The sequence below is a fragment of the Gallus gallus genome, chromosome Z, assembly GCF_016699485.2.
Source record: "Gallus gallus isolate bGalGal1 chromosome Z, bGalGal1.mat.broiler.GRCg7b, whole genome shotgun sequence".
NCBI lineage: Eukaryota > Metazoa > Chordata > Aves > Galliformes > Phasianidae > Gallus > Gallus gallus.
Window position 1 is genome coordinate 35,193,483 of NC_052572.1, and position 24,677 is coordinate 35,218,159.

The 24,677-nt window shown below is 43.3% G+C and overlaps 1 protein-coding gene, 1 long non-coding RNA gene and 1 other non-coding gene across 13 annotated transcripts in view; 2 read left to right on the forward strand and 1 right to left on the reverse strand.

Moving 5' to 3' along the window:
• Positions 1-2,620: 2,620 nt before the first annotated feature.
• The window catches only part of TJP2 (tight junction protein 2), a 66,779-nt gene continuing 44,722 nt past the window's right edge, over positions 2,621-24,677 (forward strand). Inside the window, exons 1-3 of one of the 11 annotated variants that reach the window (XM_025144668.3) lie at positions 2,621-2,734; positions 2,931-2,982; positions 16,499-16,619. Coding sequence is in view for 1 of the 11 variants with exons in the window: in XM_040655419.2 (XP_040511353.1) it covers positions 6,195-6,211; positions 16,499-16,619 (138 nt within the window). In the remaining 10 variants the exon portion in view is untranslated. Of the gene's footprint in view, positions 2,735-2,930; positions 2,983-4,848; positions 5,352-5,548; positions 5,635-5,780; positions 6,212-16,498; positions 16,620-24,677 lie in introns of those variants that run through there. The other 10 variants (XM_046905235.1, NM_001396729.1, XM_046905236.1 and 7 more) reach the window with 10 other exon arrangements.
• MIR12295 (microRNA mir-12295) lies at positions 4,719-4,777 on the forward strand. The gene has a single exon (NR_162067.1). It is a non-coding gene; the product is annotated as a microRNA mir-12295 (primary transcript).
• Positions 7,038-24,607, reverse strand: LOC124417525. Its single transcript, XR_006932472.1, has 3 exons — positions 13,819-24,607; positions 12,782-12,868; positions 7,038-12,125 (listed from the first exon to the last, which is right to left on the reverse strand). It is a non-coding gene; the product is annotated as an uncharacterized LOC124417525 (long non-coding RNA).

A 24,677-nucleotide genomic window follows, 5' to 3' on the forward strand; every position in this document is an offset into this window, starting at 1 on the left:
TGTGAATCACAATGATTGTAAGTTATGGTACTGTGATGCATTGTATTAAAATTTGCAGCTATTGATAAGGTTTTGGTGTTACTGCAAGTAAATAATGCAGGGGAGTCAAATTGAACATGTCATAAAGAAAATGACTGTGGCAGAGGAGAACTTTTAGTTTTGCAAGATGGATGTAATCTTTCTCTCAGTATTGCAGAACTTGCTCACTTCTCCAGGTTGTAGATTCTTTGACATCGGGATAATTTTCTGAGCTAAATTGCCTACAGGTCTGTGTGTTTGTAAGCATCATGTGACTCAAAAAGGCTGGTGTGCAGTGTTTAAGCTGTGCAGCAATCTTTCTGCCAATACTTTATTCTCTTCATTTGATTTTTCTTCTTCCTGTTTTTACTCTTCATAGAGCAAAAAGACGTAATTTATTGCCTGTGTTTTAGTTGGTAAATGGAGGTTGTGTCATGCTAGCAAAAATTTGCAGTGCAAAGTAAGTGGGCTTGGGTTTTCACCATGGTACAACATAGAAGCATTTAACAGCTTTTGCACATTTTGAACCTCAAGAATGCTTTAACACTTTCAGTATTGCATTATTGCCACTGACTATTTTTAATTGCTTTTAAAATGGAAGCACAGTTGTGGACTAATTGCTGAGCTAACTTAAAATATTTTTTCATTGTATTATAAGTATATGGTGTAAGATGTTTCAGTGCAAGTATTTTTCTTCTTGGTCATTCTGACACTTCTGATTAGCTTGTCTTGATGCTTTTAGCTAGCTAGAATTTTACAGGTGTGATTAATTCTAGATAGCATCATTGCCCTGTGCTTGCATTTGAAGTGTATGTCATTACCAACCGTTTCTCACCATGAATTAAATAGAGAGTACCATTTCCTTGGAACACAATCACAATGGATTGTGCAGACTTTGATCATGTCAGTTGTGCGAACTGTTACACATGGTTTTTAAATCAAAATAAGAAAAGGCCAGTATTATCTGAAATAGAAGCTGCTGAATGACTTGCAACTGGCATAGATTTATTTTTTTTTTCTCAAATGAAAGCTAAAACAGGACATCTTTCTGCTATTTGAATTTAAAACTTTAAAAAAGAAGAAAAAAAATGCAGCGCATGGGAAGTGATTCTGGTCAGTCTCCTCCTAATTGAAAAAGCTGTTTAGACAAACCTGGGTAGAAGCTCATTGCCTAATGTGAGAATCAGGGATGTTTCCTCCTGGTTCTTCCTTTGCCTGATCACATATAACTTGTCTTATTATTATTTTTTTTTTTTTGATTGACTTTTCCAAAAACTACTTTCCTAAGTGATTTGCATGCAACTTACCCACCAACGTGTATCTGATTCATATTTTGAGGTTCATTCTCCATGCCCTTTCATCATCGTAGAATCCCTAGAGGTGGAAGGGGCCTCTAAAGGCCATGTAGCCCCACTCCCCTGCCGTGAGCAAGGACACCACAGCCCCATCACGTTGCCCAGAGCCTGGTCCAGCCCCGCTTTGATAGTCTCCAGGGACGGAGCATCAACCACATCTCCAGGCGAGCTGTTCTGGTGTCTCACTGCCCTCACTGGAAAATACTTTTTCTGTATATCCAACCTAAATCTACCCTCTTTAAGCTTGAAGCCATTTCCCCTTGCTCTGTCACAGCAAATGCCACTAAAGAATCTGTCCCCTTCTTTCTTGTAGCTCCCCTTGAGAAACTGAAAGGCCTCTGTCAGGTCACCTTGCAGCTCTCTCTTCTTACGGAGTTGCTTGCACCAAAATAAAGTTGCATGTAGAATTCATTGTGTTATGGTGTTATTGCCGTGTGTGATGATAAAGACCACAGTTGTGCAAATTATGCTGAAATATTACTGTTTCTTAAAATGCTTACTCTAATACTCTGTTCAGGACTTGGCCAGCCAGGGTGGCTTTTCTAAGAGCACTTCAGCTTTCATGTTTGAAATGCCTTCCCCTTCTCCTGTAGCACTACTGCTATTTATGCAAACTGTTTCCTGGTTTTAGCTAGCTGAGTAACAATGTGATTTAATCTAACTGGGAAAAATGAATAGCATCAGCGAGATAGGAGGAGGGATTCTTATCCACGTATACAAAATGAATCATAGGACGTGACTCATTTCTGCTCTAATACTGGTATGGAATTCTAAGTAAGGGCAAGGCCTCAAACGGCCATCATGCCTGTGAGTGGAGGCACAGGAGGAGTTCTAATCCTGATTAGATCAGCCTTCTCATATTGCCCCAAGACAAATAAGTCTTCTGCAGTATATATTTTTTTTTACTTCTGTAACTTACCTACATTAACTGATTGCTCCACAGTTACAAACCTGATGTCATGTCAGTTGTTCTGTTCTTCGCTTCTCTGAAAAGGAAGACCTGAAGGAAAATCCTCTGATACTCATTACGGACAGCTAATAATTGCATTACTGGTGGCTTTTTTCCCCACAGAACAGCTGCTCCGTCCTCAGTAGAGGAAAACACGTTAAGTGCTTTTGAAAGACAAATATTGGCACCTGGAGTCATATTGGATACTCAAGAGAAAGGGAGGGCTTTTTTTGTTTGTTTTTGTTTTTTTTTTTAAGGTGTATCAGAGTTTTCTTCAAAAGCTAATCACCCGTCCTGCAGTTGATGACAGTGTTTGCTCCTGACCTACAGCCTGAACATCTCAGCATTTCCAACCCTGCTAAAATCGTTTCCTGTGTACCAGCGGGTCCTCTAGAAATCTTCATAGATTCAGGTAGCGGAGCTTAGCGTACCACAACTGCTTTCCATCTGTGGTGGTTGTAACATGAGTTACATGCCTAAATGCTTGGCTGGTGTTTCTTGTTTCACTTTCCTTTCTGCTTGCGGTAACTCTTAAGCAATGTTATCTCCTGTCTGCGTGGTTGTTCCATATGTTAACTCGTCTTGTCTTGTTCTTAACATTCCTGAAGTCCTTCAGCATCTTGAGAAGTGGGACACAGACATGTTCTGAAGAACTCATAGGTGAGTAGGGGGCGGAGGGCGTGGGGAGGAAGTCGTGTTTAATTACTGTCAGGGTAATGGTTGAACGCCATCGTTGTACTGAACAGCGCTGGAATGTGAGGGAGGAAGACTGAGGCCTGCCTAAATACTGAAAAGAACACTGAAGATAAAGAAGGAAGCATGGGAGGGGTGGAAGACAATCAGGAAGGGATTAGCTGTGCCCAAGGGCTGGCAGTGCTGTCAGGGCACGGGGGAGACCAGGGGCAAGCTGGGTGGTGGTGTGGCACCTTTGGGGATGGTTTCCATTTCACACTGCACACCACTGTTCACATTAGTCTAACACTGTTACTTCACAGTTGTACCTAATCGAGCAGACTTTCCAATCTCTGTTGCTGTTGAGACTTTTTAACTCCCATTTAAAGATAAGAAAAAGTTGTTTGGAGTTATGTCACTCCCTATCCCAAACTGCCATTCATGTAAACTGTGCTGTTGGCCATTGTAAAATAAAGACGAGATTTGAGGAGATGGGTGCTGCAGCCTGCTTCCCTGGGGGCAGAACGAACAGAGCTATGAACAAATACATCTTTTTCAGACAGTTGTTGATTCCAAACCTCTTCTGGAGCTCAGGTTAAGGGATGACGGACAAAGCGTGGATCAGGAAAGAACAGATTTGTTGGCATGAGCCATGCAGAGCTGCTGCTGCTCCTTCCAGTTTGCTCATTTTTAAAAAAAAAAATACTGTTCTTGTAATGATAGCAAGTGATCAGCATTACAGTGAGTAATTCTGTAAGCATTGTTTGCTTCCAGATGTAGGTTCCTGTGTCAGCAACCCGTGTTCTTTGCTCTCCTAGAATAATAGAAAGGAATACGCTAAGTCGGTAGTGTTACTCATCTTCGTAACGTATCAGCACTGTGCAGCATACAGCCAGCGCTGCCAAGGTAGCTTCAGAACAGGAAAACATTCAGAGAATGAACGAAGTTTTAAAATATTCATAAAGGAGAAAAGACACCCGACACGATGGGAACCAAAGAGCCCGGCGTGCCTGGCTGTCGGACCGCATTTCCGCTCCTTAACGCCTTGATTTGGGCTGCCGTCGTATTACTGATGGCAGAGCCCCTCAAGAGCTGACAGAAAACGTGGAGTTGCTGAATCGGGCCCTTCCCCTCATTTGTTTTTGCTATTTAGAGCATTTAGAGTGCTGTGGTCGCTTAAAGACCGCTGCATGCACAGGCACGTTAATTATTAACGACAGCTACCAGTTTGCCTTTTGAAAATAAATAACGTTTGAATCCAGTCTCAAAGTGCTGTCAATAAAATGCGCTCTCTCTGCGCCCCCCCCACCCCCCGGCCTCCTTCCAAAGTCCAGCGCCTGGGCGAGGAGCGGTGTTTGCCTTTCCTTATCTCGGTTTCTGCCTGAGGCTCCTTGTGCAAACAAACCCGGCGAGAAGGAAACGAGGTCTGAGCGGGTGCGGAATGCTCCGGGAATCCGGAATATTTAGCAAAAACCACCTGCCCTTGAGAAAGGGCGAATGGCGCGGTGCCAGGGGGCTTCCGAGCCGGTTCTGTTACACAGATTAATTTTAGAGAAGCTCTCGTGGCGAGAGGAGATAAGGGATTCTTGGTGGCACGCAGGAGAAACGCGACTCCAAAGAATCTTGTTCGGGCTGTTTGGTTTCGCCTTCCTCCTCCTTCCAGCTGCAGGACGGCAGAAAGCTGATCCAGGCCGAATTCCAGCCCGAAGCACCGGGGGGGACGGAACGGGACGGGGCGGGACGGCGCTCCTGCTGCCCTGCGCTGCCCGCCCCATCCCGACCCGTCCCGTCCCCGCCGCCCCACCTCGGGGCGAGGCCGGCACCTGCCCCGGGAGCCCGCCCCGCTCTGCCCCCGCCCTCTCCCCGGCAGGAAATCGCCCGACTCGGCGGCGCAGGAGCGGCCGTAGCCGAGTCCCGGCTATCTGCAGCCGGCTGCGGGCCGGCGGGACGCCTTCCCCGGGCGAGCTCCGTCAGCAGGCGAGTAGCCGCGGGGGCAGGTGCGGCTCCGGTCCCCCTTCCCCCTCCTCTCCGTCGGCGGGAGCGGGGCGCGCACCTGGGGCGGGCGGGGAGCGGCTCGTCGCTAACAGGATTAGGCGGTTCTCGGTGACTTTTTCCGCGCTAAGTACTTCCCGGGAGAGCGCGATACGACGTGGGAAGCGGCGGCCGCGCCTCGGATGAACCGCGGAGTTTGTTTACCGGGTCTTCGTCCCCCTCGGCAGGGGCGGGACCCGGTAGGCGCCGAGCCGAGCGGCGACGGCGGGGTTGGGGCCGCCTTTGTTTTAGGCGAAATTCCTCCGGTCTTTCTGTTGGCACATCCTGAGCGGATTCCAGCCGTGCCTTGGGCTGTGGCTAACTGGGTCAGGGGAAGTTTCGAGTTAGCGGAGCTGTGAAACAAAGGAGCGGGCGGCTTCGGGAGCCGGCCCCGCGCTTCGGGCCGGGGGCGGCGCTGCGGCCGCGGTGCGTCGTGCTCGCGCCGTCCGGCTGAGCCGCCCGTGCCGGGTGGGCGCTCTCTGACCCCCCTGCTTCAGACCTTTCCCTCTTCGTGTTCTTCCAGGGCGAGAAAGTACGCGCCGTTCGGCTACGGAAGGATCACGCGTAGAGATCTTTCACGCGGGTTATCTGAAAACCTTCGTTCCCCCGGTGCGTCTTTCTAACTATCGCTCCTCTGGAATCTCCGAGTGACTTCCTGCGCTCGGGGTGCCGCTGGCGTTGGACGCGGCGGTCGGGCAGCGCGGGGGGAGCCCCGCGGCAGCGCTCCGGTAGGGGCCACCCAAGGGCTTCGCTTTAACCTTTGGGCGCAGCCATCGAGGTGGCATAGCGACACGACGAAATGGCTTTGCTTTTCTTTTACGTAACCGAGTTTGATTTTCGAGGTAGTTATTCAGGTCCGTGATTCAGAGGAAAATAAAAAGGAGCTGCCACGTGCGGTGCGGCCGGTAAAACTGAGGCGTTCGGAGTCGACGGCTCCAAGTGCCGACCCCTCCTGCAGCAGCACCTGGCAGCTCCCGCAGGGCGTGGGTGGCGGGGGGCTGCGCTGGCACAAGAAGTTTGCGTGTGCCTGTTTATAGGGCTTCAGCGCTCTTGAAAACAGCTGGAGTTGCTGTGTGTGCACGTGTGTCATTTGGAGACAGTGAGGTTTATATTCGGTATCATCTAGTGCTTACGAGAGCTTCTCTCGGGCTCCAGAGGAAGCGTTCTGCATGCATTTGACTTGTAGGTGAGCTGGCTGTTATAATTGCTTGCAGACTGTTATATGCAAAATTGCTCTGTGCCCTCAGCACCGCATTCCCTGCCGGTGCTTTGGCTGCACATCCCCTGTGGTACAGCTGCCGTGGGTCGGGCACCGCGATGCGCTTCGGTGGCACAGGGCTGCCCCACGCCGGGTGCTGTGGGACCTGAGACAGACACTGGGGTTACGCAGCAGGATCAGGGTGATCCCGGCACTCTGCACGGACTGTAATCTCAGCAGAGCTCCTCAGAATTGCAGCGCTGAAGTAATTAAGTGTCTGATACTTTTTTTTTGATTGCTTAATACCCCTTTGCTGGGTTGGTGTCTGTAAAGACAACCAGGAAATCTTTCTTAGCAATTAAAATGGACAGGCGCTGACATGGCTCCCAAAATGAGATGCGTTTGCTGCACCTTTATAGAATCCAGATGTGTAAAGGTGAGGGAAATTTCCTGAATTATGGCTATCCCTGAGTGGGAAATGATAGAGTGCTCTGGGACTGCTTCAGAGCAGCCTTCAGCTTGGTGGGAATTCAGACGACAGACAGCATCTGTGTGTGCCCACAGCCACAGGCACTGTCTGTCCCCAGCACTTCCTTGTGAGGGAGGGAAATCTCTTGTTACAAGACTGCTCTGTTTAATTGCTACAACAACGGTCTCAAGGACAGTGTAACTTTCATCAGGCCTCGCTGCATTACGTGCTTCTGTAGCAATCGTGGAACCAGTCCTTCCAACTAAGGGGAAAAGAAAGCACTGACAGGGTGTATAGTTGGTTGAGTTTGCTGAAACTGGAGTCTTTCCTGGCTGGCTTATTTTCAAACAGGTATGAAAACATGCATTTATTGGGGGAGGGGGGGGGGGGGGGAGGGAGGAGGGGAAGGGGAAAAGAATGCATTAAACAGACACTGATCACTGATATCAGCTGCGATAAGGCCTGTGAATCCTAACCAGCAAATTACAGGGAACTGCCAACTTCAGAGGGCTTCTCACAAATGAGACCATTGAATTGCCAAGCAAACATGTGTGGCAGTGAGGCTGCAGGGGATGGTTTCTAGGTCTGTGTTCTAACGTGGGTCTTGCTTCGTAGTGGGGAATGCCTGGGAGAGGGAAGCTGCCCGAAGGGCGGCCACACCACAGTGGGTGTTGGTGGTTTTCATGGCCACAGTGACGTCGGTTCGCGTCATCTGTCACAGTGAAGGTTTGGTTTCAGCCCCATGGCCACATACTTTGAATTGTTTGGGAATTCCCAGGGATGCATTTAAGTCTTCCGCTTCTACTTGGATTTCTGTCCCTAATGCTTTTGTCAGAACAGAGCTGTGGAACCCTGGTGTGCTCTTCTCAACTGTCTGAATTCATACATGTTCTGCCTTCTAACACATGCTTGCTTCTTGTCCCCGGACTCTGCAGAGCTTCCTCTTGTCCATTAACAGTGGTTTTTTACCAGTACTGAGGCTATCCCTACAGCTACGTCATGCTTTAGGAAGTTTTTTGGTGGTTTTTGGTTTTTTTTGTTTGTTTGTTTGTTTTGGTGAATAGATAAATCACGATTTATTGCTTGCTGCAATTTATTTATTTTATTTACTTGTTTGTTTCCAAAACAAAGCCTGCATTTAACAGTCAAAGCTGAGGTTACGTTTGTTTTAGATGTTGCATAATTAACGCAGGCACTGCTCGTAGTGTGGGAATGGAGCAGCTTTGCGCAGCTGTGAGGACCACTGCAGCTCACTTCACTACTTAAGCTGTTACACTTGGGTTGTTTTTTAGTGTTTTTGTTTTAAATCGGGTTAGGTTTCTGTTTCGAGTGAGGACGCAGAGTGTGCCGACTCCTTTCTGTCCGGCATTAGATGACTCTCTTGCAGCTGTGAATTTACTTACAGTGTTTATGATCTGCGCTTGGAGAATCGGGGAGCTGTGGGAGCTCTGTCTGTTATCTTGTATTCCATCTACCCTGCTGTATATTCATGAGCTGCATGTTTTGTTTTAGGAAACACGAGCTACCCAAGGCTTCCTGAATTTAGGTCAGGTTGTCATTGTGTATCGGAGTGTCGGAACTACAGAGATAACAGCAGTTCCTAATCTGGAGCTGTGGGGAGGATGAAACTCATTAGGGCTGTATTTCCACATGTATAACATCATGAGGCAAAAATGCTGCGTGATGTGATATTGGGGTCAGTAAGAAGCATGTGAAGAAAAAGGCAGAAGCCTATCTGACAACCTCGTTTTGTTCCGATTGTTCCTTTCTGTTCCGTTGTCATTGCATCTTTTGCCCCACCAATTAAGAGCTGCTTCTGAGAAATTTGTTTCTTACCAGTATGCATCTTGTCTCACGTGTGGTCTCCATACGCATGAAATAGCAGATGCAGGATCACAGCTTGGGGGTGGCTGTGCTTCCATTGAGCGATGCACGAGGTCAGGTATTTTGGACTTATGTTTTTCCTCACATTGGCTCAGTGACACTTCTCACTAAATCTTTCCGTTATTATTCTGTCACACCAAACTAATTCTGTAACATCAGCCACCGCTGTGCTGATAAACTGAGCTCAGTAGTTCCTGACCGTGTTGACCAAAGCTGCTTGTGTTTGTTCAGCCTATTTTTTTTTTTTTGAGGGAAATTACTAGAGAAAAACGATAAATCTCCCCTGAATGTCGCTGTTGACAGCAAGACTGTCTGTAGTCCAGCTTGCTCTCTCAGTTCTAACATCTGCTTCATCATCTAGCTCTGCTTAATAGCCAGCAGATTTGACCACTGGTGTCTCTAGCCTCCTTAGCACAACTCTGTATAAGCTGATTCTGAGAATCTCCCGGAACATATGGGCTGTTCGGGCGAGGGATGCTCTCTAGGGAGGGGCCAAAAGCAGTTTCAATCACCGAAGCTGTGTGAAAGAAGTTTCCGAGCCCTCCTCTTTCTGTGAAATTGCCCCCTCACTCCCCAAAATCCGAACCTTGATGCTCCTTTGCCTCAAGACTGTTTGTAGCTTTATATAGGCACTGATTGTTTCCCATACTGCTCTTGTCCGTATGGTCCAAACAAAACACATGTGCTCTGCAGGTTAACGATTGTCAGCTGTTTTTATTCTCCTCACACAAGAATAAACGTGTAGGAGAAGACCTTTGATTTTTTTTGCTCGCTCCAAGACGGAATTCTTTGCTCTGTAGGTGTAGGAGAGATTTTTGTTGTTGAGAGATGAGGAAAGAAGGATTCTCACTTTCCAAAGACTGAAAGTAATTTTTTTTCTACACTGGGCAGTTGTGGTCTCTTTTGGAATTGAGTCTGAAGTGGCTGAAGATGTGACCATGCTTCTGTCATCAGTTTCTACAAGAAGCATGCTCTATACCCTGTTAAGAGAGTATGACTCCTGTTTTCATCTGTCAAGGGTTAGAATCAAAGGAAGCTTTTGCTTTGATCTTACAAATGTTTCTTCAGTGCAGAAAGGAATTTTTGTCATTTTTTCCCCTCTCCCTGAAACACATCTTGCTTTCCACAGCAGCTGAGTCTAAAATTTTTAGAGTGTGAATGAAAATGTGCTGACTTCTGAATTGCTCTTGAAAGGTTGAAATCACTCCCCCCAGACTTTTTGGTTTCAACTCAGGAAGCACAGAAGAGAATGGAAGACTTGAAACAAATTTAGGAGAACCTAACAGTTTTCACAGGTCCTCTTTCCCTATAGGTAGTCTATCTTGATAAGACTGTGGCAAATGTTCCAAGCCTTGATATGTTGACACACTGCGCTATATCCATTTGTTAGAAATATGTGTTACTGGGTATTCTTAATCTTGTGAACTGAGTAGCAGTGAGTGTGGAATCCATGGGGAGAAGGTTGGCAGCGTGCAAATATATTGAGTAACCAGGTAATCTTTTTAGCTGAACTTCTAGGTGGCTTCTTGATCATACCTGTTGTGGCTGAGGGCCACAAGTTCATAAAGCTGATATAAATCCTTATTTTTAACAGCTTAGTTCTTAGATGAAGTTTGCTCACTTGTATGTATGTACCCAGTTAGGAACATTGTGTTGTGTCCTTTCAATAAAACTCATTATTTCTTCCTGGAACAGTACAAAGTTGGAAGAAGGGGAGTGGATGACATTCCTCAGCAGGACACAATGGGTGAAAGTATCTTTTGTTTGCTCTGCAAAAGTAGACCTTTGTTAACAATGGGTGTACTATAGTAGCTTTGAATTCCTGTTTCAAATAAAGTTGAAGGAAGTTGATAAACTGTGTCAGCCCTTACTGGCTCTAGATAGCCAGAAGCAGTCCTTGGAATTTATGTAATTTATGCTTCTTGCATGAGTTTGGTTGTGATCTGTCTGGACGAGGCTAGATGCAGGGCACGTGCTCAGTTAGAATAATTCGTCTTTCCCTAGAGAAACAGAAGGTAGACTAGAGGTGCACTGAATGGTTTTCAGACTTTGCTTAGGACACTATATGTGAAAAGCACTTTGGGGAAACTTTTCTAAGAAAGATCTGTTCTTTAGATCTATGAGGGAAAACTTTAAGGTTAAAAAAGCACTACAGAGAACAGAAAGAAGAACCGAAAGTTTTGGGAAGAAATTGTAGTGATAACAATGTTGATAACAAAACTGAAGGAAGATTGGATTTTATCAAAACATTTTTATATTTAGTAAAATTGGGCATTAACATAGACTATTGCAGTTAGAAGGTTCTCAGCAAAGTAGAATTATCAAAAAAAACTGCCTACTTCCTATCTTGTCCTGGTTAGTACTGCTTTTGCAGTAGACCTCCAGTGCTATCAGAAGTTAAGATGTATGCAAGCTTAATGACGTCAGCTGTGCTTAAAGACTTCTAGTAGTACTTCACTTTCTTAAGCTTCTTAATACTTTCTATACAGATGTTTGTTGTTGTAGTTAAGTGCTTTTTTGGACCTGCAGAAGCAATTCATTTCTTAATTTAATTTCTGCGTGTTTCATGTGTTAATTACTTTTCTTAGTACTCTGCAGACTTTCACTCTGTATTCCTTATAAGTAAGCAAGCAACTAGGTAGGTGAAAACTGAAAGTTTCCCTCTGCTGGTTATTTGTAGTGGTACTCCTTCAATTTAAGAAACACTTAATTTTGTTTTGCTCTTCCAGGACCAGTCCCACAGGTTGCCTATTAGTGTTAGTTAGCAGTAGTTCTGTTTCTGTGTGTGTGTGTGTGTGTGTGTGTGTTTGTGTGAACATAACCTACACATTTGTTTAACACTAAATGTTTAACACTAAGTGTGGGTAATGCAGGAGTGTAAGTAGCAAAGGACCTGGCAATTGTTATACAAAGAAGTTGTCACTGAGCTGAATCTTTTACAATATAAATAATGAAAAATTATGTGTTTCGTCTTAGAAGTTTATAAGTGCGATATGAAGTCACCCCAACAGAAATACAGATGTGCCCAGTAATAATAGAGAATAACTAAGCTATACTATGTACAGGAGTTGTAGCTTAAGGCTTTAGAAGGACCTCCTGTCCCACCTGTTCTTTTAGTATTTCCATATAAATATTAGGCACCTGTGTAGTAATGTACGTAAAATTATATATTAAAGATTTATATTCACCATGTTGGGGTCTGAATGGCATTAAAGCAGTTCCTTAGTTGGTCTTTCTGTAATCAGGTAAGTCTACTGTGGTTTGAAGGTGCTGCAGTGTTTCTGACACATCATTATTATTTCAACTTCTGCATCATCTCCACCTTTGTAGGTACTACCTGGGGCCACCTACCTCATAGCTTAAACAGTTTTGTTATACTAAGTGGCTTCTGGCATTGTGTGAGGTACAACAGAATGACTAGTAGGTGTCCTGATGGAGTCTTCAGCTTTCTTAATTCCGTCACAAGCCGAGTAAGGGAAAGTTTTTCCATGCCATTTTTGGGCAGTTTAGATATCACTTCCAATGTTTTCTTGGTGCTGAGGAGAAATACTGGGGGAGAAAAAAAAAACTCTTTGTCTTCCTCAGTGTCTAAAAAAAAAAACCAACCAAAAAAAGTCTCAAGTTTTCTGTACAGATCTCTGTCATTTGACGAGAAGTTACCTAGTGTTCCATTAGTACTTGGAAGATTATAGGCAGCAGAGATTTAGCAAGGGATTAGTCAATTGCAGAGTGTGCATTATCCGGCCAGGCTTAGAACCGTGATTGTCTCTTCAATCATTTTCATTAGTGTCTTATTCAAAGATCGAATTATGTAACAATGACGTTTCAGGGGAATCCGGTAGGAGTTTTTCTTTGTTTTGTTGTTGTTTTTTTTTTTTCTCTTGCTAACTCTCCACGCCTGGGGGAGAGGGGGAAAACATTATTTCTATGCTTCAAACTTGCAGCATGTTTTGAAAAACAGCAGTTCAGATAAGTGAAGAGGCATGACTTCAGCTGCAGAATCTGCATTTGGATGATAACTTAGCTGCTGGGAGAGGCAGGATGCGCTACAAGAAATATATTACTATTTTAGAAGCAGCAATAGGAATCACTCCCCTTAACAAGAGGGAGCTGCTTCCTGAGGGTAGACATGCAAACCTGTGGCAACATCCAGGGTAAGTGTGAAAATGTTACCAGGGAAAAGCTACAGGAAAACCTGTGCTCACCTTGCAATTTGAAAACCTTTCGTTAGGAAAGAAGTGTGTTTTTCAAACAGGTAATCTTTTTTTCGTACCTTCAGTGCAGTCTGTCTCCTGCAAGTATAGTAAAACGTGGTTTCGTTAGAGATTTCTGTGTACTTTTTGTCCCCGGCTCCCAGAATAATCAGATGTTATTCCTAAGTGAGGAATTTGCTCAAGAACAGAATGAAAATGAAATCGTTGCTGTTTTATGTTTGCTGCCTTTACTGCTAAGTCTGCTACGTGTGTGTCTGTCCACTCCCTAAACTGCCCTTTTTGAGGAAACTTGTACTCTACTTTTATCCATGGGAGAACTAGCAGTTCCTAAAAGTGGAAAAGAAAAACACTTTTCCATATGTGTGCATCTTTCCTTCTCTGCTACGAAGCAAGAGTTCCTCATGCCCAGAAATACTGTTTTCCTCAAATAACGTTTTAGTTATGAAAAGATAAATTAGCGAAGACTTCATAGTTTGAATATTTAGTAATGTAGGGCATTCTGTTTTGTTTAAAAGCAGTACAGAATGCTTCCTTCTGCCACGCAGCTCAGTATTAGGTTTCAGAAAGCTTTGTTCATTGGTGTTGCCCTCAAAAACTAATAGCCTCAAAAGGACATTGATTATTTTTCTAGCCCACATGCCTCTCTACAAGTAGCCTCAGTGGATGGGCATCTTCACAGCCCTTCTGGTCCATCACCGTCTGGTGCTGTGTTAGAATGTCTGTTTGTTTCAGACACAGCACAGAATGCGTGAGCCTTTTGTTCGTGAATAGTGATTAGACACGTTTCTACTGGTTTGGGATAGTTTTGTGTAAGACAGACTTCAAAGTGAAGATTGAAGTAAAATATGAATATTAATCTATGACTGATGCACATTTGCTCTGTAATTTTTTTCTGCAAGAGCACTTCTTCTAATGGTGACAGTGAAAACAACTCCAACCCAAAGCACAGGATGATTTTTCAGTTGTACCACCAAGCCCATAACACGTAGTCTAGCAAATACATCAATGCCAACAGTTTCCAGACTTACCAGCATTAATTCTGCAAGTTCTTCCTATGTTTCTGATACTGTACTGAAGAGTAGTTGGGGTTGTTGTTGCTGTTTCTAAACTTTGCCTGTTAAAAGGGATTCTTAGCACAGTGTATTTGGACATAGCACAGTGTAGTGTCCTAGACTGTGACTTCCTTTGATTGTTTGAGTATGTTATCTACAAGCCAATCTCTTTGAATTTTGCAGCTGCTCTTTATATGTTGACAAAAGGCTTGTATGATTGCTCTTCATGCAATGAGGAATTGCATTGGAAAGCGCTGGTATATTCTTGCCGAATTCCTCTTTGTTTTCAGGGAGGCTTGTTTGGCCAGAGATGCAGCTTGAAACAAGCAGTCCAAAAATGAAACCAGCTAACTGCAGCTTCCATTATTTTTTTGTTGTGTGACTCAAGCATGTGGATGCTTAGTTTTCATCTAGCACTGAGTATCAGTATAAAAGAGACCGCTTCCTGTGTTCTTAATCAGGCATCTCCCTCCTTTCACAGAGATTTAGTTGATACAATTGTTGCATACACTTGGAATTCCAAGCTGTTTAAGATGTATTTGGATTACATCTGGATTTGCTATTCTGGCTGCTTCACAAAAGCGGAAAAGCTGTTGTCATTGTATTAAGGTAGGGATCCTGCTTTTCATTGAACGTTTCAGGGAGCTAAGGACTGGTAACCAATAATTGCTGCAGTGTAAAATAAGTTCAAGAGAGAAAAGAAACACTGATCTTCTCATAGTTACGGACAGCTTATTCTGTGCAACAGGAATAAGCAAATCAATAACCAGTTTGTTAACATCAGCTTATCACTCAACTTCTGTCAGGTTCACATCAGGAAAATGTCAAAATAAGCATTTTAAACGTGTGTGTGTGTGTGTGTGTAAATTTACATCATAAAACAGTTTCCAAAAGCTAATACTGAATGTTAGGTGTAGAGGTCCCCGTCTGATGACTGCTCACTGTGCAAATTCAGGTGCATTCCTAATTTCTTCCTTTTCTGCCCTTAATTATTTCCTGAGATAAAAATTAGCATTAGAGTATGGTACCAACTCCAATACTATTACCTGAAAGTTGTGAAAGGAAAATGTATTATTTTGCTAAGGCAATTATTTGCATTTCCATATCAAGGGCATTAGAAAATATGTTTTCCTATTTCCATTTTTACTTGGAATAGTGATGTGATTTCTGTGACAGGTGGATTTTCATAATTTTTGACATCCTTGCATGGTGTCAGATTATGACATTAATGGTGATGTGGTTTCAGCTTCCTTGTGAAACTTTTCTGCCGCTTCCAAAAGAGTAGTATTCTGCATACAGCCTGAACTATGAGGACTGTAATACTGAAGTTGATGTTTGTATATGTATATCTTGTTGCTCTTTGTTGATAATAGAAGTCCATATTAAGCACTGTTTTGTTCTGTGACTTCAGAAATCCTACCTTGTTAAAAAAAGTAGTGTTTGATTTTTGAGAAAAGTGCTTTCGTGCTGGAATAGTCAGCAGAGAGGGAAAATTACATTTTATCTTCACAGCATGAACTGCGCAGGTGCTTGCACTTGTGAGGCTTTCAAGAAGTTAATGAGACCGAATGTGTTTTTAAAAAGATTCAGAGAAGTTTAAAGCGTCCTTTTTTGAACTTGGAAGCTCATTTTGATTGTACGCGTGGGAAGAGCGAGGCAAAACACATCAATAAAGTAGGTAGGCTTGTAGATATTTGGGGAAGTTCTGCAGAATGATTTCAGTGTTTCTTTCTTGTGGCTTTCCTGCTATCCAGAAGTAGCTAGGGATTATTAACCTAAAAACCCCATAGAAACTATGTAAAGAAAAAAAAAAAAGTCAACCAATCAACCACCATGCTTGCACTACTTCTCTAGGGAAGTCTGACTGTATCTTTGAAAGGGGGACACTTTGGAAAGCTGCCCTTTGAGACAATCGAGGTAGTGAGGGGGCAAATATTCTAACCATTGATTTTGTGTTTCTGTTAAGAGTTTGCCCTTCACTGTAGTCAAACCATTCATTTTTCTGCTCTCCTACATAAGATAATGAAGGGCTACGACAAGGGGTGGGGAGAGAAGGAGCACTCTAACAGAGATGCTGAATGGCAGTGAAAATACTGCTTGTGCAAAGGGATGTTAATGGAGGCCTGCTAAGCAGTCCTAAGCAGGGAAGGAGCAGGCAGTGCGGTTGCAGCTGGCAGGTGGAGCTGTTAAATTAGCAGTTGAAGTAACTGAAATACATGTATTTGTTCCTACTGAGGTTATGATCAAGATAGAATGCTGTTACTAGTTTAACTGTACAATCAGACTAAGTCGAAATTAAAAGCCAAAATGCCTTGTGGGGAGTACAAGAGCAACAAATGGAAAATTAACGTGCTTCTTGTCTGTACCTTGTTCTGCTTGCAAAAAATGCCTTGTTCCTTATGTGCAGGTCTGTGTGGTTGCTTGATGAGGGACAGTGCTTGACTTCAAGTTTGTAGTGCTGTTGCAAGTGTGTATATTGGTGGATATCTCCTTTATTTGAGGACTGTTTCAACCTGACTGCTAGTGAAGCTAAAGCATGCCAAACTAACCAGGAAAACACATTTTATATCTTCTTTATCTTAAGGACCTAGATGTCCCAGGCTTTCAATCACTCTCTTGTGACTGTACATAACTAAAATGAGACTTTGTTTTTCAGGGAACAAACTACTGCCCTGCCGTCTCCTTGTGAGTGGAACTGGGAGCACAGCTATACGTCACGCCCAAAGTATTTCACTGCAAACAGACCAAAGCTCTCAAAAATCAACATTCCTCACAAGGTACTGGTCAAGTTATGTTGGCTAGAACCACTCATTAGTTTGAAACGATGTTTTTTTGTTGTGTGCTGTTTATACTGTTCATTCTTTTAGCTATGTTTTTAAAAGGTTTTATGAAGCTGCCATCAACAGAGTAATACACTGAAACAGAACTAGTTCTTCTGGATTTCTCTATTGCATGTGTTCATTCTAAGTCACATTTACTGAGAACTTGATGATGTATAACAGGACTGAAGAGGACAGCCTTGTGCAGTGAACTGAACACTGTGCTAAAATTATGCAAATAATCATGCACAGGCCTGGGCTAGTTTGTCTCTTTGCTAAACATTGGTGAAGAATGGATTTACTCTATGGTGGTGTCTTCAGCAAATATAAATATTCAGCATGTGTTTGGGAATAAATAAATTACTTTGAGCACAAAGGGTAGTATTAATGGGAATTGCTTAGTGACTCAGTACTGAGTCCTGAGAAACAAAATAGCCACACACGGAGAGAGTTGTTTTGCTGCATATTTTTGTATAGTACATCATTAAGGTAAATATAATCCTTTTGGTGTCTTAACCTTGCAATTGAAACCTTTTCTCAAGTGCTTTCAGAGAGAATGTGAACAGCATGCTTTGTTCTTTCTAAGTCATTAGCAGATAACAATTTTAAGAGAGCTAATGATCTTTATGCTGGTATTGCAAAACTAAAAATTGACTTACCTTTCATTGTTGAGAGATGGTTAGCTATAGGTGGTTTAGCATTTGGAGATGTGGACATCAGTTACCCTGTCTAATTTTGATTTACATAGGCTGCTTTGAAAATTATGCCTTCTATTTATTACCATGGAAACTACACAAAGAACAAGATAACACTGTTTGATGGAGTAAATACAAAACACTATTTTTCAACATAATCACCACCATCAGCCATGCGTTTTTGCCGGCAATGAGCAAGAGCCTGCATGCCATGCTCATAAAAATCTGCATGGCCACAATATGGTTTGTCTTGTCCACTGCTTCACTGTGCTTACATCCACTGTTTGGTCTCCATAGACATTCAGCAAGTGTCAATGAATGTAATGGGTGCCATTTTTTTCTGCATGGAGGAATTCAGTGACAGACTTTTGCCTCATCTGCACTTCTGTGTCAGACATTATTCTGTCAGAGTGCCCCTCTGCTGCCATCTGTCACACTCAACAACATGTAATGGAATGCTGGTGGGAAAGGCCAACCTCCACTGCCATACCACCTACATCCACCTCTGACATTGTGGTCCTACATAATCAAACAGGAGGCAGTATTTTCGGAGCAACCCTGATATTTAACCAAAGCTAATAAGGCTCTGAAGATAGAAAGACCAAGAAAAAAATAAGATATCATTATGTAAAATAACAAGCAAGCAAGCCCTGTTTTCATAGGAATCTGTGTGGCAGAAAATATGTGATAATGACAGTGAAGTGTAGATAGGCCCCAACGTCCCAGTTGGGCTCTCTAAGAGACTTCTCTAGCAATACTTCCTCAAGATGAAAAACCTTCGTGTTGTGTGGTATGCAAACCTTACATCAGGGAATTTGGATGCTAGCAAGCCCAACTCAGAGAAGAATTCCAGGGTCACTTATGCACTAGAAAAAGGTGCTTCAGAAGTTATGTCCAGCCACCCAGTTTGAGACCTACCAAGAACTGTGAGACTGGCAAGTGAATGATTAAGGTGACTGTGTCCATCTGCTTTCTCTCTGATGGCTCAGCTCTCTATTCTCCCCCGCACTCTGAGCAGCCAATTTCAATCTTTCCTGAAAAGGAGCACCCAGAAGTAGGTAGAGTACCCTAAGCTGGGGCCCTGCTATTACTGAATAAGGCTGCAGAACTGTTTTGTTTCTTAACGAACTCTTCAGCAGGAAGATTGCCAGTATAAATAAGATAGGCAGGGTCAGAACTTTGAAGCAGAGTTTTAGTGCTCTGAAGGACTAACTTGGCTGAAGAACTGCTATCTGGAGCTTTGTTTTTTAAATTAACCTCTGTATTAGGAAAAAAGCAAAAGAATGTTCTGCATATGTTACATTTTGTGCATTATCCGTATTCTTTTGTATGTTCTAAATAAGTGCAATGATCTCCATGAGGATGGGATCTTTGCTTTTCTTTACTATGCTATCTTAATTAATTTGTAAGAATTGATTATCGTGGTAAAGTTTTTGATGTTGTAAGGGCTTGGCTTGTAGGGAGGGAGGGCAAATAAATTGCTAAAAGCAGAAGATTGTTTCACTGCTTTTCAAGGAGCAGTGAAGAAACACAAAGGAGAGAGGAATGACTGAGATATAAGCAAAATAAATATTCAACCAGATTGTGCACGTATCGATCTTGCATAAAATGAACAAGTTCAGTGTGAGGAAGAGGTCCTTTCGAGTGCTGATAATGACTTCTGTATGATATTTGAGGAGAAAAATAGTACAAACTTGTTGGGATTTGTTTAAAATACTTTTTTTCTAAAATAAACTTTTATAGCTTATAAAACTAATAGATGTGGAAGTGTGTGTGCTAGAGGAAGGTGTTTTAATTTTACTTACTCTGCTGGTGAATTGACTTTATCATGGGAGAAAAGATTTCAGGTAGAGTCCTTGCTAAATCCCTGTCTCACATTCTAAATTATGTCCCACTATTACATTTGGTTATCAATGTACTTTTCAAGGTACTGCCGTGCAGTTTAAAACATTGCAGATGTACTTAGAATAAACATGTTTAGGATAGATAGAGGCTGTATTTCTTTATTCTCTCCACTATCATTTTTTCTTACTGCTGGTTATCAAACACCTCAGCTTGTTCTTGTGGTGCTGTTTTGTTTTTTATTTTGTTTATCAAAAAATAAAGGGAAAAGGCATAGAGATGCTACCTATCTTTATGTTAATCTATATACTAATTCACACATTCTTTGCAAAGATGTAGCAGCATGAAACAAGCAGTGTCTTGCTTCTTTTCAGCAGGACAAACCTCTGAAATCTTTGTGTGAGATCTAGTAGACTTGATGACCAAAAAGATTCAAAACTATTGAGGAAAATATGCCATATGTTACGGTCTTTCCTACTATTAATTTCTGGAGTGCTCTTCCTAAGTTGTTCATCATATAACATCTGTCACAATATACTTTTCTCTACTTCTGCGAATACGAAATTAATTAGCCTAGAAGTGTGCGGCTTCACACTCCAAATCTAACAACATCTTTTGTGAAATATCTCAATCTGAATGTCTAGGTTGTATTAAAAAAGAAATAAAATCCCTTCTAAAGGTGAAAGGATGTGGTCAGGTGAGCCATAAAGAGGTTTGTGCTGGTTATTACCTCAGAAAAAATAGATGTGAATTCTTGGATATGTTTATGCTGGGCTGTGTTTCTTACAGGGAAACCTTTGCTTTCTAAATTAACAAACTGGGAATTACTGCTTTTAGATATGGAAAGCACGTATGTTTGTGCATCCTTACAGGGCAATGTTACAGACCCTACAAGCTGCATATCAAAATCTTTTTGCATTGTATCACAAGCTGTACTTTGGAAGCAGAGACAAGGGACAAGACGATGAATGTGGTGCCCTGCTTTAAGCTGGCACTAGCACTTGAGTCATGTGGTAGCTCAGGAATGATGGAATCATTCATGTGGAAAGGAACCTGAGGAGGTTTCTAGCCCAGCCTCTTCACCATCCCAAGGTCACTGGGTTGCTTGGGCCTTTACCCAGCTAGGGTTCAGAAAGCTCCAAGGTCAGAGACAGCAGAGCTTCTCTGGATCCTTGACTTGGCTGTTTCCATGGGGAAAAAAAGAAAAAAGTAGTTCTCCTTACATCCATTCTGCACCTCTTTTGTTTGAGCATTTGTCCACACTCCCGTTCTCCTGCTGTGCACTACATTAAGACACTGTCTTGCATCTCCTTGGTCTTCTCTTATAAATGTTGATGAGCTGCTGTTAGGTTCCCCTGCAGCTATCCTTTCTCCAGGCTGAACAACCCTCCTGCTGCAGGGTCAGTGCTCCAGTCCCCACCATCTTGGTGGTCCTCCATTGGATTTACATCTGCACACAGTAACAGCTGTGAAGACAGCATCTGTGGCTTTTCCAGTCCCTCCAAGACAGATTAAGATTACTGTACCGTTCATGTGCCTTCGCTGCAGTGTAGAACTGTGTGTTTGAACCATATATATGCCCTGAGCAGTTAGAGAGTCAGAGGTCAGCTACCTACACATCCTCTAATCCTGAAGGTTGAGTCTGTTAGGGCCTAGCTCGCTATATAAAGAAGCGGACATAATTGGATTTATGAATCATTTAAGTAGGACTGGGCTGACTGATTTGTGTAATTTTGCAGGCTGATGACAAAAAGCAGCCTAAAGAGATTGGAAGAGAAAGGGGAAAGGCTGTTTGGCAACATGGTATTTTTAGAAACTTCTACAGTGCTTTTCATCAGAAGATCACAAACACTTGCTTAGAAACAAAAGCAAAACTGATCTGTGTATTCAGACAGTTCAACAGCTGGACTAGCAACCTACATTCCCGGTCTCTTACTGAAATCACTTCCCAGTTCTGTAAAGTTACTAGTGCTGTCTAGTGCTATCAGTGTTAAATCCCAGCATTTAAAAAATAACTAAATCGGTGTGATTGTCAGAGGAGCTAGTTAAAAGGCTCAGTTGGAGGTGTGGATGGGGCAGGAAGAAGCAGAGAGCACCTGCATCACAACACCGTGCTGCAGGCACATTGCTGAACAGCCTTGCTTGGTTGGCAGGAGTAACTATGAGAGGCAGCTGCATGTTTAAATTTGCATCCCATAGTGTAATGTTAAATGGATAGTGCCTCTGCTGGTGCTGGAAGCTGCACAACGACTGCATTCACAGTAGCATTAGATAATTTATGGAATACATCTTAGGTTTTGCATGACTCAAGCTGCAGCAAGCTCTCTCTTTAAATTAGTTGATCTACATGGACTGTGGCAAACGGTGTCTGCCTTGATTACTTAAGCTGAAAGTCTCAATGGGAAATGTGATCACTGGAAATTATGTGCATGCATGTGTCTTACACAGCTAATGATGATAAGGTATTCCACGAAAGTTCACCATAAAATTTAAATATCTACGTGACATTTCATGAAATCCCTGAATGCAATACTGCTTTGTAAAGTTATTGCACGTGCAGAATAGCAGTCCCTAAACACTTAGGAGGACAGAGCTGTACGTTTTTAGCCCAATTTGTATGATTTTGACATTATACTGGTAACCAGACTTTTGTCTCCATGAAACAGTATCTTTTGGAAGACTGGCTTCAATTGTACATGCATCTTCCATTTCAGAGGGAGGGAGTGAAAAGTGAAGGCAGCTCTTCTTTCAGACACTCACTCTTGGGTGTGTGGAGACCTGCACAGGCAGAACAGACCAGCCTGCTGGGTCTCTGGCCCCTCTTCTGCTTTGCTGCTGTCCCAGGCAAGTTTTGGCTAGACTGTGGATCTTCTGGGTTAGTCATTTCATAATTAATCCACTGGGCAGGGTCTTGTTGCCTTCTGTATCTAATCTAAGATGTATCTGATTATTCACTTAAAGATGTGCTTGTGTGAGCTGCAGTTCAGGAAGTTCTTTTATTTATTTCCCCCTTCCCCTATCCTCTAATGCAGTAGCTGTAAGGTGAATTGGATACCTTAGTCACCTGCTCTCCTTTGCCTGTGGGAATTCTGGAACTTGTGGTGCTAGAGATCTTCTTGCAGCTCTTGTCACTGGTCTAACTGCCATATTTTATCCTTCCACTTCTTTGGCATCATCCTCCCTTCTTAAGGCCAAATAACGTATTTGCATTGGGGTGATAGCTTGGTCAAAGTCAAGAGAGTACCCAAAAAGGCTTCAAAGTCTGTCCTCTGAAGACTAACTGCAGGATGAGTAGCTTGTACATTGTGATTGCACTGATTGTCACATCAATCTGTCACATTGCTATGAGCAGCTGGAAACTTTGCCAAGCTCAAGTGTGAGCCTGAGCATCAGGATTCATAGCTCAGGTTTTCAGGTGACAATTATCTGCCTGTTGTGGCGGACTAGCTGTTTGGCTTGAAAAAATAAATAAAAAAGCAGAAAAAGTTACGTGCCCACTGTGCTTTTATGGGGAAACATAGGAAATAAAAGCCCAAATGAATTGTTTTCCATGTGTTATTACAGGAAAGTGAATGGAAATAAACTGATAGGCACTTCCTACGTGATGACTTGTGTTAAGGAATTAAAAACAAGTCAGTGTATTTTGCTTGCATAACTGTGGTCAGTTCCTGCATCTGTGCTGCATTTACCTCAAGCTAGCTAAGTATGTTAACCTTGGCTGCAGCCTTATAGCTCAAGGAAGCACAGTCTGATAACCTCACAGTTAATGATAACACCATGTGGCCTTGATAAAGTCACAAAACTTGCTTAAACAAGGCTTTCGGCCAAATCACAGCTCTTGCCTGGAATGAGAAGTAATCCTCCTCTGTCTCACATGGGATAGGATAGGCTTAGATTGCTTCGACAGGTGCTACCTACACTCTGCAGAAGGCTGCATCAAAAGGGGAGGCTGGGAATGCTGGCTCTTCTTCCTCTGCCAGAGCCTCTGGGAGGGAGGTGGTTGCAGGAGGCTGGTTCTCTACATTTTGCAGCCACTAACTTAATAACTGCATGTTAAGAGAATGCATTAGTGGGGATCTGATGAATTCTCCTTTCCCTATTTCACTTTGTGTCTGGCAACTGCTCTATTAAGAATAACAAGAAAAAAAAAACTGTTCTGAGGTTGAAAAACAAAAATTATTCTTGCTTTTTTAAAACTACCTCCTCACATGCAGGAAAATCCTGCTGTATCTTAGCAAAGCAAAAAGTGGACCATGTTGTTTTCTCATGTCCTGTCTTCTCAGGGAGGTGAGCATTGGGCAGTCTTTCTCTGCTGAAGTAGTGGCATAGTGCTGGTATTCCCAAACGTCCTTGGAAGGTTGTCTTCAATTTCAGAGAAGTGCGGAAGTGCTCAGCCCTGCCTAGCATGGCAGCTGGTTTGCCTTGCCCTGCTGTACCTCATTTAGCTGTTGAGGCCAGATGCTATCCTAGCATCTCAATCTACAGAACACCATTTATAAGAGGACGCTGTCTTCTGTGCTTCAACTTTCCTAGTGGTCTTGACATTTTGTTGTATACCAGGCTGTTAGTATTGCAACAAAAGTTGGATGATATCACTGCCTTATGAAACTGTGGAGAGAAATGAAAGTTCATGGTTTTGCATTTTTCTGAATTTTTCTCTCCAAGTTTGAGAGCAGGCTATACAAAGTAACATGCTGTTTGCCTTCTTTTTTAAATGCGATGGCTTAAGAAAGTTCCTCCTTGTTCTGTATTTCTTCCTTCCAATAGAGGATTTCAGTATTGACTCACCCACCCAAATAAAGCAACCCTAGGGAGACAGTGGCACCAGGGAAAGAAACTGTGTTTATCACAACCATATGGCTGAACTCCTGCCAGTCTGCTTTTTTGTGCTTTTTGTGCCCAATCAGTTCTTCAGGCCTCTGCCAATACGGTCACCTCTACATCACGGCTGTGTAATGATGGCCTCAGAACCAAAATGGTCATCTCAGCCTCTGAATAACTGCAGCACTGTTGAGTTGGAGGCAGAAGTAGAAATCCTGCTTGGTGTCAGGAAGGCACCTGATGGGGGTTGAGGGCTTGGGAAGTCGTCAGGCATGTGTGGCCGTTCCTTCTGACACCACACAGACCGAGAAGGTGGAGGAGGTGGGTGCCTTTCTGTCGGGTGATGCTGCAAGTGCCACCCCACAGCTCCTTACTGCTCTCAGAGATCCCGCCCAGGGCATCTCCCTAGTTTATCCCGTGACAGGCGTCAGCTACTAGCCACTGCCAAGTGCAAGAAGACAAGAAATATTTTTGTAAACGGAGAATAACAATTCTTTTCATCCCGGGCAGAATGATAATGTCTCCTCGCCTCCCCGGGGCCTCCGCAGCCGGATTGGCTGTGCAGGGCTGCGGGCGGCCGTGCGCCGGCGGGACAAAGTCGCTCTGTGGGGGCTCCTCACTGCCGCCTTTGTCTACGCGGGGCTCCGGCCACCCCCCA